This window comes from Mytilus edulis, chromosome 14, assembly GCF_963676685.1.
Source record: "Mytilus edulis chromosome 14, xbMytEdul2.2, whole genome shotgun sequence".
Classification (NCBI taxonomy): Eukaryota; Metazoa; Mollusca; class Bivalvia; order Mytilida; family Mytilidae; genus Mytilus; species Mytilus edulis.
The window spans coordinates 47758518-47775529 of NC_092357.1; the positions used below are offsets into that span (position 1 = coordinate 47758518).

Consider the following 17012-nt stretch of genomic DNA (forward strand, 5'->3'; position numbering starts at 1 on the left):
ACGTATATCTTCTCTTTCCCTACATGTGTAAGATTGATACAAATCTCTCTAAAAGAAAATTCTTTTTCTATTTTACAGAAAATTATAAACCGACTGAAGTCAGGTCAACATCATACCTGGTTGATACATTTTGTGGAAGGGGACGGTAGCCAGGACATAGAATTCAGAAAACTACCAGCCATGCTGGAAGGTATTAAGGTACCATCTAAGGGAAACAACTGTAGAATACAAATATTGGTGTTGGAATGCTTTTACCTTGAAATAATCTTCCAATTTTCCTGATAGCTTTTTTTTTTGTAGAATAACTTTTAGAAAGAACTTGCCGCATGTCAATAATTTCCTTCACTCTGGTCCCAATCACTACGAAATAGAAAAACAAAGGAAATGGAGTATCCATGCATCCATGACACAAAACCAGTTCATGCACAACAAAAGCACAAAAAAAATGAAACAGTGCTTTCAATGCTGTTCATCATCTCATAAATGTAGTGAGGCTTTCAACACAAAGCCAAAAAAAAAAGCTTCTTTTTAACTACATTGCAAACATGACAACCTTCACACAGTGCTGAAATAAACATAACCTGGATTTTTGTTTTGAGATTTTTCGTTATCGACTTTTATAAAAATAAATTAGTTAAATAATTCTTTCACTTAAAAGGAAGATGTTAATTTTTATGAATGATATATAATTCCATGCTGTATCAAAAATGCTATTTTTAAATTGAAACTTGTAGCAAGTCAGGTATTTCCATATATATGTGCTATATAGTTCTCATCTCATTGTAATTGTACATGTGAGCAATCTTTGACTAGGGTTCCATTCATAGCCAAATTATTCTTTAAAAAAAATGTACCCCTTGAATATTATTAATGGATACATTTTTGATACATTCCTTCATTACCAGACTATAAAACTTGTTTTCTATCACAAAAAAAAGTATGAAAAACAGTTAGAATTAGCCATGACATACTATAGGTGATCTATAGGTATGCTTAAAGTTTTTTTGTCTTAATTTGAATTTAAAAATTGTGACTTTGTTCATTAAAATATGTAGTTGTACTGAACTTTTAGGCTTTCCATTACTTACATCTTTTCCAATAATTTTTTTAAAGTTTTTATTTTGTCTGATACAATCAATTTTATTTATGAAATTATACAGCATGAAAATAAAGTTGTCCATTGGCAATCATACCACATTTTCTTATTTCTGTATCTATTAAGGGTCCAGCATGTAAATGGTATAAGCTTAAAACTTAGTGGACATTTGAGCATGCTGCTGAACCAGTACTTAATTATATAACTTTGGTACATGATGAACAAAAACAAATATTTAACAAGAAACGAACTGATTGATTTTGAAATTCTCAATGTTGCAAAATATGTCAATGAATGATAAATATTTCAGATTGGAAGAGTAGACTGCAAGAAGTTAAGATCAGAATGCAATGAACTGCATGTTATGAAGTTCCCTTCTTTTGTTGTTTACAAGCAGACTGGTGGTTTTGAGCTGTATTATGGTATGATTAACTTTATGTTTTGAGAAGTTTCCTTCTTTTGTTGTTTACAAGCAGACTGGTGGTTTTGAGCTGTATTATGGTATGCTGAACTTTATGTTTTGAGAAGTTCCCTTCTTTTGTTGTTTACAAGCAGACTGGTGGTTTTGAGCTGTATTATGGTATGCTCAACTTTATGTTTTGAGAAGTTCCCTTCTTTTGTTTACAAGCAGACTGGTGGTTTTGAGCTGTATTATGGTATGCTGAACTTTATGTTTTAAACGTTGCAGCGTATAGTATTAGATGAACCAATCTCTTTTCTGCATCTTGATTTGTTTTATATATGTGCATTCTTAATATATGTTAATTCAGAAATTATTGCGTGCATTTATCATTGCAATTATCAGAGAACGGACAAAAACATCTAATTATTGTGATTTCAGGAAGATCTGCATACAGATATATCCATCTTATATTAAAATGCAAGTTCTGATCATTGTGAATTGCATCCAGTCACATTATTTCCTTTAAAAAAAAAAATATGCAATAATTTGTGAACTTACAGGAAAGAAATCCAATGAAAAGAAAATACTGCTATAATCTGTTAGATATGCAATCTTTTCCCAAAATCCAAACATTGTAATGCCGCAAGTGAACAACCACTTCTCTTTCAAATCTCACCACTTCTCCTGCGCAGTTTCAAAAAGAGAAATCACTATGATTCTGAAGTAGTGTGAGCCCTGAATTATGCAGAAAACAAAGATTTCATTGAGATTTAAATGACATCTTATTCATGAAGATGTGGAGATGTGGGGTACACACCAAACAAGATAACAATCAAATAACATAAATAACAGATGTTTAGAAGACAACATACAACCTTCTAAAATGGATTGTGTCTAAGCTCTGAATCATCACTTACCCGTTTAAATAAAATGATGTAATCGAATTTCTACCATAGACTATTTTCTTAAAGTAACTTTTTTCCAAGATAAAAAAATAACGACATCACATTTGCTTGCCTCTGAATGAACTAAGAAAAAGTTTAGTCTATATTTAGTATTGAATTACTTATTGTAGGAAGAGCCACAGCCCATGATGTGAGTGCTTTTGCTAAGGACAGTATGACTACTAAATTAGAGTCCCTGACACTAGATGATTTTCAGTCACAGAGAGTAGGACCATCTAGTCAGTCTATGTGGTTCATTGATTTCTTTGCTCCAGTAAGTATTTGTGTAATGTACTTAAGATGCAGAGATTCAAATTCACGTTGTCTCATGATAAAAGTCATGGTGGACAGTTGAATGTCTTAAAACCCCTACAATTCTAAAATCGGAAATAAAAATTCTAGAACTAATTGGTGGTAGTGATGCACTTATTGCAATTATAATTCCAATTAATACAAACGTAATTGTAATGATATTTAACTTGTTTCCTGAAATTTGTATTTTTGCTGCAGTAACATAGTTTTCATAGTTTTTCTAGAAAACTAGAAAACTAACCCAGTTCATATAATTATGAATTGATGAAATTTTTTAACAATATTTGAAAATGATATGCATTATGTTATCGAACCAAATTTTGTACTTGTGTTATCAATTTATTATTTATACCATCCAAGGCCTGTCACAGTAGAATCATAGTTGTAAGAATTAATACCTTTTTTAGCTCACCTGTCCCTAAGGGACAAGTGAGCTTATGCCATCACTTGGCGTCCGTCGTCGTCCGTCGTCTGTCGTCGTAAACTATTTCAAGAATCTTCTCCTCTGAAACTACTGGGCCAAATACTTTCAAACTTTAACTGAATGTTCCTTAGGGTATCTAATTTATAAATTGTATCCGAAGTTTTGATCTATCAACAAACATGGTCGATATTGCTAAAAATAGAACATAGGGGTCAAATGCAGTTTTTGGCTTATAACTCAAAAACCAAAGCATTTAGAGCAAATCTGACTGGGGTAATATTGTTTATCAGGTCAAGATCTATCTGCCCTGAAATTTTCAGATGAATCAGACAACCCGTTGTTGGGTTGCTGCCCCTGAATTGGTAATTTTAAGGAAATTTTGCTGTTTTTGGTTATTATCTTGAATATTATTATAGATAGAGATAAACTGTAAACAGCAATAATGTTCAGCAAAGTAAGATTTACAAATAAGTCAACATGACGAAAATGGTCAGTTAACCCCTTAGGAGTTATTGCCCTTTATAGTCAATTTTTAACCATTTTTCGTAAATCTTAGTAATCTTTTACAAAAATCTTCTCCTCTGAAACTACTGGGCCAAATACTTCCAAACTTTAATTGAATGTTCCTTAGGGTATCTAGTTTGTAAATTGTATCCGAAGTTATGATCTATCAACAAACATGGTCACCATTGCTAAAAATAGAACATAGGGGTCAAATGCAGTTTTTGGCTTATAACTCAAAAACCAAAGCATTTAGAGCAAATCTGACATGGGGTAATATTGTTTATCAGGTCAAGATCTATCTGCCCTGAAATTTTCAGATGAATCAGACAACCTGTTGTTGGGTTGCTGCCCCTGAATTGGTAATTTTAAGGAAATTTTGCTGTTTTTGGTTATTATCTTGAATATTATTATAGATAGAGATAAACTGTAAACAGGAATAATGTTCAGCAAAGTAAGATTTACAAATAAGTCAACATGACGGAAATGGTCAGTTGACCCCTTTAGGAGTTATTGCCCTTTATAGTCAATTTTTAACCATTTTTCGTAAATCTTAGTAATCTTTTACAAAAATCTTCTCCTCTGAAACTACTGGGCCAAATACTTCCAAACTTTAACTGAATGTTCCTTAGGGTATCTAGTTTGTAAATTGTATCCGAAGTTGTGATCTATCAACAAACATGGTCGCCATTGCTAAAAATAGAACATAGGGGTCAAATGCAGTTTTTGGCTTATAACTCAAAAACCAAAGCATTTAGAGCAAATCTGACATGGGATAATATTGTTTATCAGGTCAAGATCTATCTGCCCTGAAATTTTCAGATGAATCAGACAACCTGTTGTTGGGTTACTGCCCCTGAATTGGTAATTTTAAAGAAATTTTGCTGTTTTTGGTTATTATCTTGAATATTATTATAGATAGAGATAAACTGTAAACAGCAATAATGTTCAGCAAAATAAGATTTACAAATAAGTCAACATGACGGAAATGGTCAGTTGACCCCTTTAGGAGTTATTGCCCTTTATAGTCAATTTTTAACCATTTTTCGTAAATCTTAGTAATCTTTTACAAAAATCTTCTCCTCTGAAACTACTGGGCCAAATACTTCCAAACTTTAACTGAATGTTCCTTAGGGTATCTAGTTTGTAAATTATATCCGAAGTTATGATCTATCAACAAACATGGTCGCCATTGCTAAAAATAGAACATAGGGGTCAAATGCAGTTTTTGGCTTATAACTCAAAAACCAAAGCATTTAGAGCAAATCTGACGTTGGGTAATATTGTTTATCAGGTCAAGATCTATCTGCCCTGAAATTTTCAGATGAATCAGACAACCTGTTGTTGGGTTGCTGCCCCTGAATTGATAATTTTAAGGAAATTTTGCTGTTTTTGTTTATTATCTTGAATATAATTATTGATAGAAATAAACTGTAAACAGCAATAATGTTCAGCAAAGTAAGATCTTCAATTAAGTCAATTTGACCAAAATTGTCAATTGACCCCTTAAGGAGTTATTGCCCTTTAAAGACTTTTTTCACAATTTGTTCATCATGTTGACTTACTATAAAAAATCTTCTCCTTTGAAACTGCTGTATCAATTTCAGCCAAACTTAGGCTAAATGAGTTTCAGAGTATCTAGTATAAATTTTATATTTTATTTCCTTGTATGTCAAGAAACATAGCTCCTATGGCTAAAATAGAACATAGGAGAAAATGATTATTTTTTTTGGCTTTTAAAGAAAATAGGACGATCCAAAAAACATTTAAATAAATTGAAAAGCCAAAATAATCATTGATGAGAGATTTAACCAAAAGAATTAAGGTGAGCGATTCAGGCTCTTGAGAGCCTCTTGTTTTGTAATCTCATGTTAATGTTTTATCTTACAGTGGTGCCCTCCTTGCATGAGATTATTACCAGAATTCAGAAAAGCTGCTAGGAATTATGAGGGGGATGATATTGGATTTGGCACTGTTGATTGTACTGTACATAACCAACTTTGTCAAATGGTAAACTCGTATTTATTGATTGTGGACTCAGATATGTCATTTGGATATATAATTACACCTTATGTAAGAATCCTGGGTTTTGATTGGTTAATAGCCAGTGTATTTTTCACCAATTTACTGTTATCAAATGGATATCGTTCATTTTTAACGCCGCCGGGGTATTTGCTAAAAGGATATGCCTTTTTTACCCTCTCTGCCGTGGTATTTGCCAAAAAATACTCTATCCGACTGGACGCTTGTAACGTCACGATCATCAATGCGTTTTAGTACATTAACATTCGGTGTAATTAAACAGATATATCATGTTATTGAGGGGTATTTGTGAAAAATACCAGTCTTGAGAATGAATTTCCCTCGCCTTACGGCTCGTGAAATTTAACATTCTCTTGACTGGTATTTTTCGCAAATACCCCTCCTTAACATGATATATCTGTTCAAAATGCATCATTGTTTTAACTTATTTAACATTTTTCTTCATATTCACTAGATTTCTGCTCTCTGTTGATTTGTATCTGATTCTTTTAATAGATTAATACTCTTAATTGGCACTCTTGTTTATTATTTTACATGGTTCTTTTCATGTGCCATACCTACTATTTTATGGCCAGTATTTGTTGTATAGTATTTAGGCATGCAAACTTAATGCAATTTACAGCTAAAGGGAAGTAACTCAAAAAATATTTATTTGAATTTTACAATTTCATGAATAAGAATTTGCTTTCAAGTTTAAATAAAAGTTTGGTGCTCTTTTGAATAAATTTCATATTTAGTTACCATTGGGAACTCAGATATGTGGGCCAATTCTAAAATTCAACATGTATTGAAATTCTGAAAAATTAACAAGTCCATGTTTATTTATTTTATTTATCAATTTTTCACCAATACAGAAATTAATTTCAAAAGCATGTTTAATAGTCATTGTTAACAGTCCATTTACCAATTTTAATCTCAAAATTTATTATATCTACATTGTGTAAATTGTAAAGTTTCTTTAATTAGACTAATTCAGATTCTGAAAAGGAACAATTAAAGTAAACCTGACAATTTTTGATGAAAAATCATTTTAAATTGTGAGTGAAATTTTTTTCAATTGTGCTGTAACATGAGTAAAGATTGTTAAAACATTTTCTTTTTGATAATGGCTGACCATAAACAATCTGTATTTTATATTTTAGTATAACATAAGATCATACCCCACTACAATCCTGTACAATAGCACAAAGCCTCATCAGTACAGTGGACATCATTCAGCAGAACATATATTGGAGTTTATACAGGTATGTGGAAGAAAATTTCTTAAATCAGAACTCTTAAAAAAAACAAGAAGATTTTATAATGGAGAAGAATGAACCAAAAACATCTTCAAAGTGAATAATTTATGTTTTGTATTCAAAACTAGCTGTTCATATATTTTTTGTACATTTCTTATCAAATTGTTCACTTATTGAAATGTAGTTTATCCAAGTTAGATATCTTTCAAGTTAAAATTAAATGAAAATAGGATATCATCCATTTAAAACTTTTTGAAATAAATTCTATCCAGTAATATCTTTGCTTTAAGTCATGAACTGTTCAACCAAAGCTTTTCAAATTTTAATTTGTTGTAACTGATGACAGAATGGATATCAAGTTTGAAACTGAGGATTGAGGAAAGGGTTTCATAAGTATTTTCTTTATGGGTATTTTCTAATTTTATTACTGTGTGATGTATAAATGAAATTGAATATAAGTTTGTGGACAAATATATTGTTATATGTTTTCATGTGGAAGTAATGAATTTTAATTGCTTTATTTCAGGATACTTTAAATCCACCTGTAATTATAGTAACTGAAGCAATGTTTGAAGAACGTGTTGTCAATAAGAAACCTGATGAGATATGGCTGATAGATTGGTTTGCTAACTGGTGTGGACCTTGTCAACAACTAGCTCCTGAATGGAGGAGATTGGCTAAGGTGATATATGGATTATATTAATTGATAGAAACTTTTTATTTTTGTTTGCTTTACATCTAGAGGCAATATTTCATTATTTTCTGGACTTGGTCAAACACACATTTTAAATGGCACAAAAAATCTTTTTTCTCAACTTGGAAATCTTATTTATGATCTGCGTCGGATAGGAACCAATCTTATACAAATGAATATCAATACATCTGTTAAATTATTTCAGGTTTAAAAAAAAATTTAAAAGCAAGTCTGTTACTGTTTGAAAATTGTGTTGTTTTAAACAGATCAACACTGATCTTATAATTTCGTAGAGTTGATTGCTCCATGTAAGCGTGCATTTAAATAAGGTCTATTTCTACCCAGCTTAGATTATACATTATCATTCCATCTTTTATGAATACTAAATTATTTAAAAATATTTGTCAAACTTTTTGTTTTGTTTTGTAAGAGTTTTCTTTCTTGGAAATTGATTTCTATGTGAATAATTCCATACAAACAACAAATTTCTAGTAAAAAAATTGAATTTGAAAAACTTTGGTAACAAAGTAAAACATCTGAATTCATTTTGGGCTATTCCTGGGGAAAATGTATGGGAGTTTTTTGACACCACAGGATTTTATTTTTTGTTTTTTGTGGGTTAAAGGGATTGAAGAAAATACAATTCTATTTCACATAGAAATGAAATGTCCCACCCCTCATATATCCCTTTCCTGGAAGAGCTAATACAAGGAATTCAAAAATACTTTCAAATTATTGGAATAGTATCGCTTAGAAAATTTAATATACAATAACTGATAACAAGCTTAAAAAATTTAATATACAATAACTGATAACAAGTTCTCCCTTTTCAGATGTTCAAGGAAACAAAGAATATATATGTTGGTCAGGTCGACTGTGCTGATCCTAATAATCAATGGTTCTGTCAGAATAACAAAGTACATTCCTATCCTACTGTTAGATTATACTCTTCTGGCTCAGGAACAGGCAGCTTTTTGTAAGTTGATAGAATATTTTTTAATTTAATTCTTTATTCATAGCAAACAGCTAGGGAACATTACACACAGTGTTGCATAAGAAATAAAATATATGCTCCTCATATATTACTTTAGATAAAAATTAATGTACTACTATTGTTTTTTGCAACAATTGTAAATTCTACCCCACTGCCATGCAATGACAACCATATGTTCTCAGACTTGGTCCATAGCTTTTCATACAAATAAAATAATTTTAATATTATTTTAATACAAAATGGAAATGACAAAGATAGAGAAATACAGTTGCTAGACACAACTTCTTGATGCAAGCATGGGAAGTCTGAGGAGCTTTAAAACATTAAAATCAAAGTGAATATGAGAGGCAATTACTCTGAACAGATTTCTTTTCTTCCGTTTTTTGTGAAATTATTAGTATAAAGAGGGGGCAGGACCTTTTTCGGGACGTCGGGATCAGACGTATCTGGGAATTCTTTTTTCTAATTTAGGGATGTCGGTATTTAGATTATTTTAATTTCAGAACCTCAGGATTTCATGTTTTTAAGCCCGGGATTTATGGATCAGGACCCCTCCAACCCCCTCGATAAATTTTCTAACATTATATCTTTCTCTTTACAGTGCATACAATGGTTGGAATAGAGATGCTCAGTCGTTGCAAGCTTGGGCATTTGAATTTTTACCATCTAAAGTAAAGAAAATAAAACACAGAGATTTCTTCAATAATATTATAAATAGTAAAACACCATGGGTGATTGACTATTATGCTCCATGGTGCGGCCATTGTCAAGTGTTTAAACCAGAATTTGTAAAAATTGCAGAGGTAAATATGCAAGATATCTTTTAGTTTAATCTAATTTCTTTGTCAGTTGTAATTCTGTTTTTATTTAAAGGAGCATTGTTTTTAGAACGTGAAGTGATTCCTGCCAAAAATTATTACATATGCCAATCTCATTAAAATACAGATTCTGTAGATAGAATTAGAATGATGTGATATGATTGCCTTTAAGACAATTTTTTATTCAAGTCATAGCATGTGTGTGTGGGTCTGCTATTTTCCTCTTTGCTTACATAGATGTGACAGCAATGTTCTATTTTTTTGGTGTTTTTTTTTAGGAACTAGATGGTCTAGTAAAGGCAGGAACAGTAAACTGTGATGAAGAACAAGCCTTATGTAATCAAGCTGGTGTCAGAGCTTATCCTACAGTTAAATTCTATAAAGGGGCACGTAAAGAAGGCATGTCACAGGTAAGTTCTAGTTTCTTGTGTTGTAGATGTGAGTTGGTGCTTTCAACTGATCTTATATTATTGGACACAGATTTATCCTAGCTTGCTGAAATGGCATTAAGCATTAAGGGAATATACATTAGTTCAAGGAGATAACTCTTAGATAAAGTTTTGCATTTGTAAAATTCAAATTTTATCAATGTATTTTAAGTTTTCCTTAAAACAGATTGGAAACAGTCCATGTAACCTAGAAGTTGAGAATCTATTATGAAAATGGTTTCCACAAAGGTACTGATGATTTCAAGAGTTATTTCCCTTAGCCTAGGTCTAGCTCCTTAAACAACAATTAATAACAGTAAAACTTTATCTGTTTTGGGAAAATTTTGGTTTGAAACTATTCCCTGAAAAGATCTTAGTTCTTAGGATCCAAATAAGTTGCTAATCCTCAGAAGTAAAAATGAGCATGTAAAAAGCATTTGTAATTAACAATTTATAGACTTCCAAAAGTCAGTTAAACTTTATTTTTTTTGTAGGATACATATGGACATGATTTAGAAAATTTAGATGCAACATATATAACAAACTTCTTAAAAAGTCAAGTACAAAAGGTAAGTTGTTTATTATAGGTGGAGATATATAAAACCTAGTGTAGTGAAATTCAGAATTTATTTCATTAGCTTCAGAAACAGAGAAAAGCAGGGCTCTGGAAACATTTATTTGACATGCTTTTAAAACAAAAAGAAAGTTAGGGCTCGCCAAGCCTTTCTCATGTTTCTTAGCACTAAAGCAACAACAAAAATAAATATTATATTTTCTACACTTTACGAATTTGTTTTTATCCTGCAATTTAAAATTGAATTTTTTAATTTGTTTTGCATGAAATGGATGTCATTGAAAGGCAAAAGGAGGTGAGGACCCAAAATTGAACTATCATGTTAACAGTTACTCTCAACAGAAGCAAGAAACCAGGAGACTATAAACTTTCACTTTAAATTTAATGCAAATTAAGGGGACAATCCACAATTGATTTATCTGAAGAATTCTTTGTCTTTTGCTCAAAATAATTCATCGCAGGACTTCTAAAATGTTGTAAATTACAAATTTTTCAAGAAAAAAATATCTCGCAAGCAGGCTTTGAAAATTTTGGCAAAATGCATGCTTCCAAAATGTCGTATGTGAACTCAAACATTTTTGTAAATAGCAGTGAAATTAAAACGTTGACATTTCTGGATTATCCAAGAACTTAAATTATTTTCACAGAAATAAAGAAATGTACAATTTTCTTTTCCAAAGCCATTCTACAACGATTTTCAAGTTTTCATACAACATTTTGGAAGCAAACTTTTCAAACAACTGACATTGGCAATTTTGTAATATGTCTTATTTCACACATTTTGATTGGTCTAACTGTATGCTTTTTTGTAATACCAAAGATTTCCTCCCACCCAGACCATTGGTGTCAAAAAGTAATTTTAGCCAAAAAAGTCATATACAACATTTTAGAAGCCCAGCGACAAATTATGCTTCAATAGAAATTATGGAGATGTGTTATGATTGCCAATGAGACAACTATTCATCAAAGTTCAAATGAAGTGGATGTAAGCAATTTTAGGCAACTGTATGAACTTCAACAATGAGAAAAACCCATACAATATGGTCAGCTATAAAAGCCTCCTATTTTCCTTTTAACACTTGCATGGAAGGTTATATAATGACCTAAATATATGTTTATTATTGTTTTTTTCAATTTTTGTAAGTTTTCCACAATCTTCTTTTGTGTAATAAGGTGGTACCTAACACTTTAACTAAAATTAATTTGGCTCGTTTAATTTTCTTGAAATTTTGACAAAGTATTTACTTTGACCCTTTGACAAAAATATAAAAAATTTCAAAAAATTTGAACCAACCGTTTTATCAGAAAAAATACACTGGTTACATAGCAGTTTGACAAACACAGACTTTGATCATTGAGAAGCTTAATATTCCCTTATGAACACAAAGTAATTAAAACATTCTGCTGATTTTACAGAGTTATCTCCCTGTAGTGTTAGGTACCACCTTAAAATACTTGACTTTTTTTATTTTTTCAGCAACAGCAGCATGATGAATTGTGATGAAGCTTGAACATAGAAAAGAAGTTACAAGAAAAATAAGAAGAAGAATAATGCTCAGTGCCTTATTTCAACTTTATGTTAATTTATCCAAGCATTGTACTTTTTTTATCTTGTTGTATCTCTTGTAAAATAGTTCATGAGGCTCCTTTGGCCATTAAGATCTGCTTCATTTAGAAAAAAAACAGAATAAAGGAAGACAAGCCTAATTTTTTTTTATGATTATCTGATTTTGAAATCCAGCTGAAGAAAGAGCATGACATATTTTATTCCTATTTTACTGATTCAGCAAAAAATTGTCTGTTTACCCTGATTTATATATGTGATACATATTTTTGTTTGCAATGTTCTATGAATAATAGAATTAGTAATTGAAGAATTCAAATAAAGAAAAATATTAAACGTGTGACCAAACAACACATTAATTCATGAATACGTTAATTATCAGTTTTTTTTTGGTCATGAATTAAATATTTTTTTGATATTTGAATTTGTTGATTAGTTTTTCTTTTTATTACATAACTTTTTTAATTTTTAATCAACAATTATGTAGAAAATGTAAAGAACTATATCTTCTACGCATCCACAATTTGTTTTGATCCAAAGTTATCGACGTCTTGACAATGCCTATTGTTGTAAGATGTCAGATGATTCGAAATTGTTGGTTTTTATTTAACTGGGAAATCAATGTAATTCATTGCAACCAATGTAATAAATTGCAATAATTAATCTCAGATTTTAATTTGTCATTTCAAATTAAGTATGATAAATGCTTGCATTAATTTCTTAATTTACTTTAATCTAATTTCTAATATAATTTTCCCTAGATCTATGTGATTGAGTGTTTATTTCAGGGTAATTTACATATTTTATATTAAACTGAATTACATATGACGGGTTACGGCTTCAGTACCTGTTATTTTAAATAGCTCATATAGAACTAACTACTTGGAAGGAATCTTGATAATCCTTATATTATTCAATTTCTGAAAAAACCACAGTGCTGGTATTTTCATTTGTACACATAAGTTTGTAAAATTTATAAACTTCAAAGATATGCAAATTGTATGATAAAAGAACTAATTGACCTTGAGTGTAAATATGGTATATTTTTATTTCACTGCCTACTTATATTTTTACTTTTTATGCAATTTTCTAGTTTACATTTTGTATACATTGTAAGTTAAGGTTGACCTATATTTTTTATGATTTTTTTCAAATAAGCTGTACTTATACTTAACAATTGTAAAATTTAAGCGGTCTGTAATTAAGTTCTTTTTTTATTTCAATACTAATTCTTTTTCTCCTATTAGTTCAACAGAAAAAAAGTACCTTAACAAAAATGCATGCTTCTTTAGAAGGCAGATTGTGAGCTTAAATTATTTATAGGAAAAAATAGCAAAGTCCTATATTTAAAAAAAAATTGATTTATACCCGCGAAACCCTTAAGGTTGTATTTAAACAATATAATATGAATTTGTTCTCTTTTATGGTAAGGGTCATTCCATTAGAAATGGATATGAGAGGGTAGTAAAGGAATTTCAAAATCTTCTACAACCAATATACATTGAGTAATTTTTTATTCATTTAAAAGACATACAACTTGAATGACCCAAAACCCATGTCCAAAAATAAAACCCCTTGCTACCCTACCAAATTTGTTTTAATGGTTTAGCCCTAAATTTTAAGTATAAGGGTATTCATTCCATATTGATATTGATTAGTTATCATAATTAAGGCTATGTTGACAAATCATCATCAGCAATTGATATATAACTGTAAATGAATTACATTTTTAAATGTTTGCTGTGGTAATATAAAATTTACAAAAGAATTGCTGTAAATTATGTTTGGATTCCTAAAGTTTTGTATGTCTATAGATTGTAAAAGGACATTTATTCAGCATTAATATCATATGATGTAGATCGTCATCTTAGAAATTAAATATCAAGATTGGTTGTGGGGTTGAATATATAATGTAGATTCATTAATATAGGTGGGATATCAATTTTCATGTATTTTAAAGAAGAAATAATTACAGTTTTTTTACTTCAACATTAGACAACACATTATTATTTAACTTGAAATATACAATACAGGATTCTAGAATAACTATCCTTGGTAGAGCTTGATGCTTAAACTTTCCAAATCCAAACTGAAGCACCATGAAAATTGGTCCCACTGAAATCAACCATTTCATCAGTGAAGCAGGGTATCACGTCTTTGTGTTTTTATATAATATATGTCCCTATGGTAAGAGTCCATAGCTCACGTTATACTCAGCTTAAATGTTGTTTCATGTGCACTTGAAATCCAATTAACATGTAGGCAATCATGTGTATATTGAATACTGTGGATTCATTATTATTTGTTAGATATTAATTTTTCGTGGTTACATGAGAACTAGGTATTTTAATGTACAACAAATTGCATGTTATTAATAAAAATGTATGCTAACTAAAGCAAAACCACGAAACAAATATCCAAGAAATGCAAGTTTTTCTAAATCTAGGAAAATTTGTCCCCACAAAATAATGAATCCATAGTATGTTATTTGTACTTAATTATTAATTTCAATGAATTGTGGTATTTGTTTAGAACTGTTATGCATGTAAATGTACGGAAGTATTTGATTATGAGTCAAGAAAGGTAATTAATGTTCACGTCCATAAGTTTAAAAATGTGCAACTTTTTTGCAATAAATTTTTTTTGGAAGCATTTACAGAAATGTTAAATGTAATATTCCATCAAATGTGTCAATTGATGTTTGTACTTGGACCATCGGCCATATAACTCAGAGTACAGTATTTGTGCAACATCAAATCCAGAGTTGTTGATTACTGAGTCTTGAGTTGGAAAGTCATAATGATTTGGTTGATTAAATTGATTGAGATTTATTTCCCATTCAGATTGAATAAAAATCATTTAAAAATAATTGTGTTGCAAATTATTTTTTTTTCAAATACAGGTGGAAGTAGATAGTGTAATTGCACATTTAAATACATTTATTTTGTTGAATTATTTTATACTTAAAAGGTTGTATAATTTTGTAAAGATTTCACCTGATCTGGCTCACCTGAAACAGCTTCATATTTAACTTTTAAGGACATTCTCATTCAGATCTTAAACATGTTGTTTTCATTTTTTTTTTTGTAAAGATTATGATAAATAATATTTCATAAAATGGCAAATACTTAAATAGAGTTTAAATGAACTGAAGACCTTAGAATCAGAGTATTATCTAATCACATGGTTGTATAGTTGTAAAAAGCCACTTCATAGTTATTCCAAACATATTGAATAAGGGGCAGATTTTTTGGATGGAAGTGGAAAAAGTAAGAAAATAGGGAAAACCTATGCATGTTTCCAAGCAAATGTTCAGTTTTATTAAAGTTTTCGAATGTTTCAATGCATTTTTCACCATCATTATAAAAATCTGTCCCCTATCCAATATGTCTACATAGACTGTACATGATTGGGTAGAAGTAATGAAGTACATATAGAATTTTCTAGTCATATAGTCATTTTAAAAGTTGTAACTTGTGCCAGTATCAGATATTTCGACAGACATTTAGTCTTTGCATTACACATTTTATTTGTTAAATCATTTTACTGTGTTGAGTGCATTTTATGCTTGCCATATTTTTAAAGCTTTAAGAATATTTATTTCTAATTTGTCACATAGTAAAAATGCTCTATGATGTTAAATATTTATTATGTGAATGATTGTTGGGTATTGTCTAAATACAAAATGTAATATTTTTTGTTGAAGATAAACAGGTTGTACAAATCATAATATACCCTGTCATTAAGGTGGTAGGAGTATGGCTATATAAGTTGTTACAATTGGTTTTTAAGGATGTACTTAGGTGAGGTTAGGTAAAAATTAAGAAATTAAAATTGATACTATAAGCTTGTAGAGCATCAATTAAGGATAAAGATAAGCTAAAAATATTGATAGGTCATGGACCTCCTTTTCGAGATATTTGAGATTTAAAATATGGCGGAAAAGGCTGACTCAGACTTTTACCTTATATCTGCATTGGTATTATTTAGGTCTAAAAACAAAAGAAAGAAAATCAAGAATCGTCTAAAATTTTGGTAAATGACCTTTCATGTCCTGTTAAGTCTTGTATGAAAAAATAATGGGTGTTATGGGGCAAAATATTTAACATTGTATTGTATGGAAAAACACCAAGAAGTCCGAACATTTGACACAAATTTCAAAACCTCACCTAAGTACATCCTTAACCGAAGAACATATTGAGAATCTCTCTTCTTTTGCTTTTATGTTTTATTCCAGTGGCAATCCAAACTGTTCTTTCCTTCATTTCCTTCATGTTGTACATCTCATTATGCAGAGCTACTTATTATTTTATTATTTAGTGGATTCAATTTTATTCATTGGATACCAATTTTTATGGATTTCTTGAATATAATTAAACCATAAGTTTGAATGTTTTGTAAAGTGTAAATAGGTTGTAGCTTATGTGCAAGACTTCATTAAATCCATGACATCATCAAATGTCCATGAACACACAAAATTTTTCCCCAATATATTAAAATTGGTAACCTTGAAGAGGAATCCAAGGTAATAAGTTCTGTATACATTATGCAAAGAGAAATATCTGTCAATGTATGTTTTAAAAACCAATCAATCATTTACTGTTTTACTGATAATGTCTCTTACTGATACAAAAAGGATTTTAAAAATAAAACCTAATAAAACCATTTGTAAGAATAGAAAAGCCTGATTCAGTTATCTCGTCACTTTTGGATTACAGAATATAATACTGTAAATTCAGGAATATTTGCAAAATTTTTATTTTATGTGAATAATGCGACTAAGTGGATATCGCAATAATAAGAACTGACATTCAGATATCTTGTGCATTTATCTTTAGGGAGCTACCTTTTTGATTTTTATGGGGGGGGGGGGGGGGGGGGGGGGGGGGGGGCTAGGATGAAATTTGAAAAAAATAGGCAGGACAGGAGTTTTGAGTAAAAAAAAAAAAGGCAGGATGAGACACTTACAAAAAAAAAAA

General features: G+C 30.1%; 1 protein-coding gene across 3 annotated transcripts in view; it reads left to right on the plus strand.

The window, feature by feature from the left end:
- LOC139502487 (dnaJ homolog subfamily C member 10-like) overlaps positions 1-16630 on the plus strand; it is a 380520-nt gene extending 363890 nt beyond the window's left edge. For all 3 annotated transcript variants that reach the window (XM_071291969.1, XM_071291968.1, XM_071291970.1), the window contains exons 11-22: positions 79-198; positions 1407-1518; positions 2575-2717; positions 5571-5690; positions 6866-6967; positions 7488-7643; positions 8489-8631; positions 9251-9452; positions 9746-9877; positions 10390-10464; positions 11947-15816; positions 16208-16630. In XM_071291969.1, coding sequence (XP_071148070.1) covers positions 79-198; positions 1407-1518; positions 2575-2717; positions 5571-5690; positions 6866-6967; positions 7488-7643; positions 8489-8631; positions 9251-9452; positions 9746-9877; positions 10390-10464; positions 11947-11970 — 1329 coding nt within the window. In that variant the 3' untranslated portion in view covers positions 11971-15816; positions 16208-16630. The remainder of the gene's footprint in view (positions 1-78; positions 199-1406; positions 1519-2574; positions 2718-5570; positions 5691-6865; positions 6968-7487; positions 7644-8488; positions 8632-9250; positions 9453-9745; positions 9878-10389; positions 10465-11946; positions 15817-16207) is intronic.
- Positions 16631-17012: the final 382 nt, after the last annotated feature.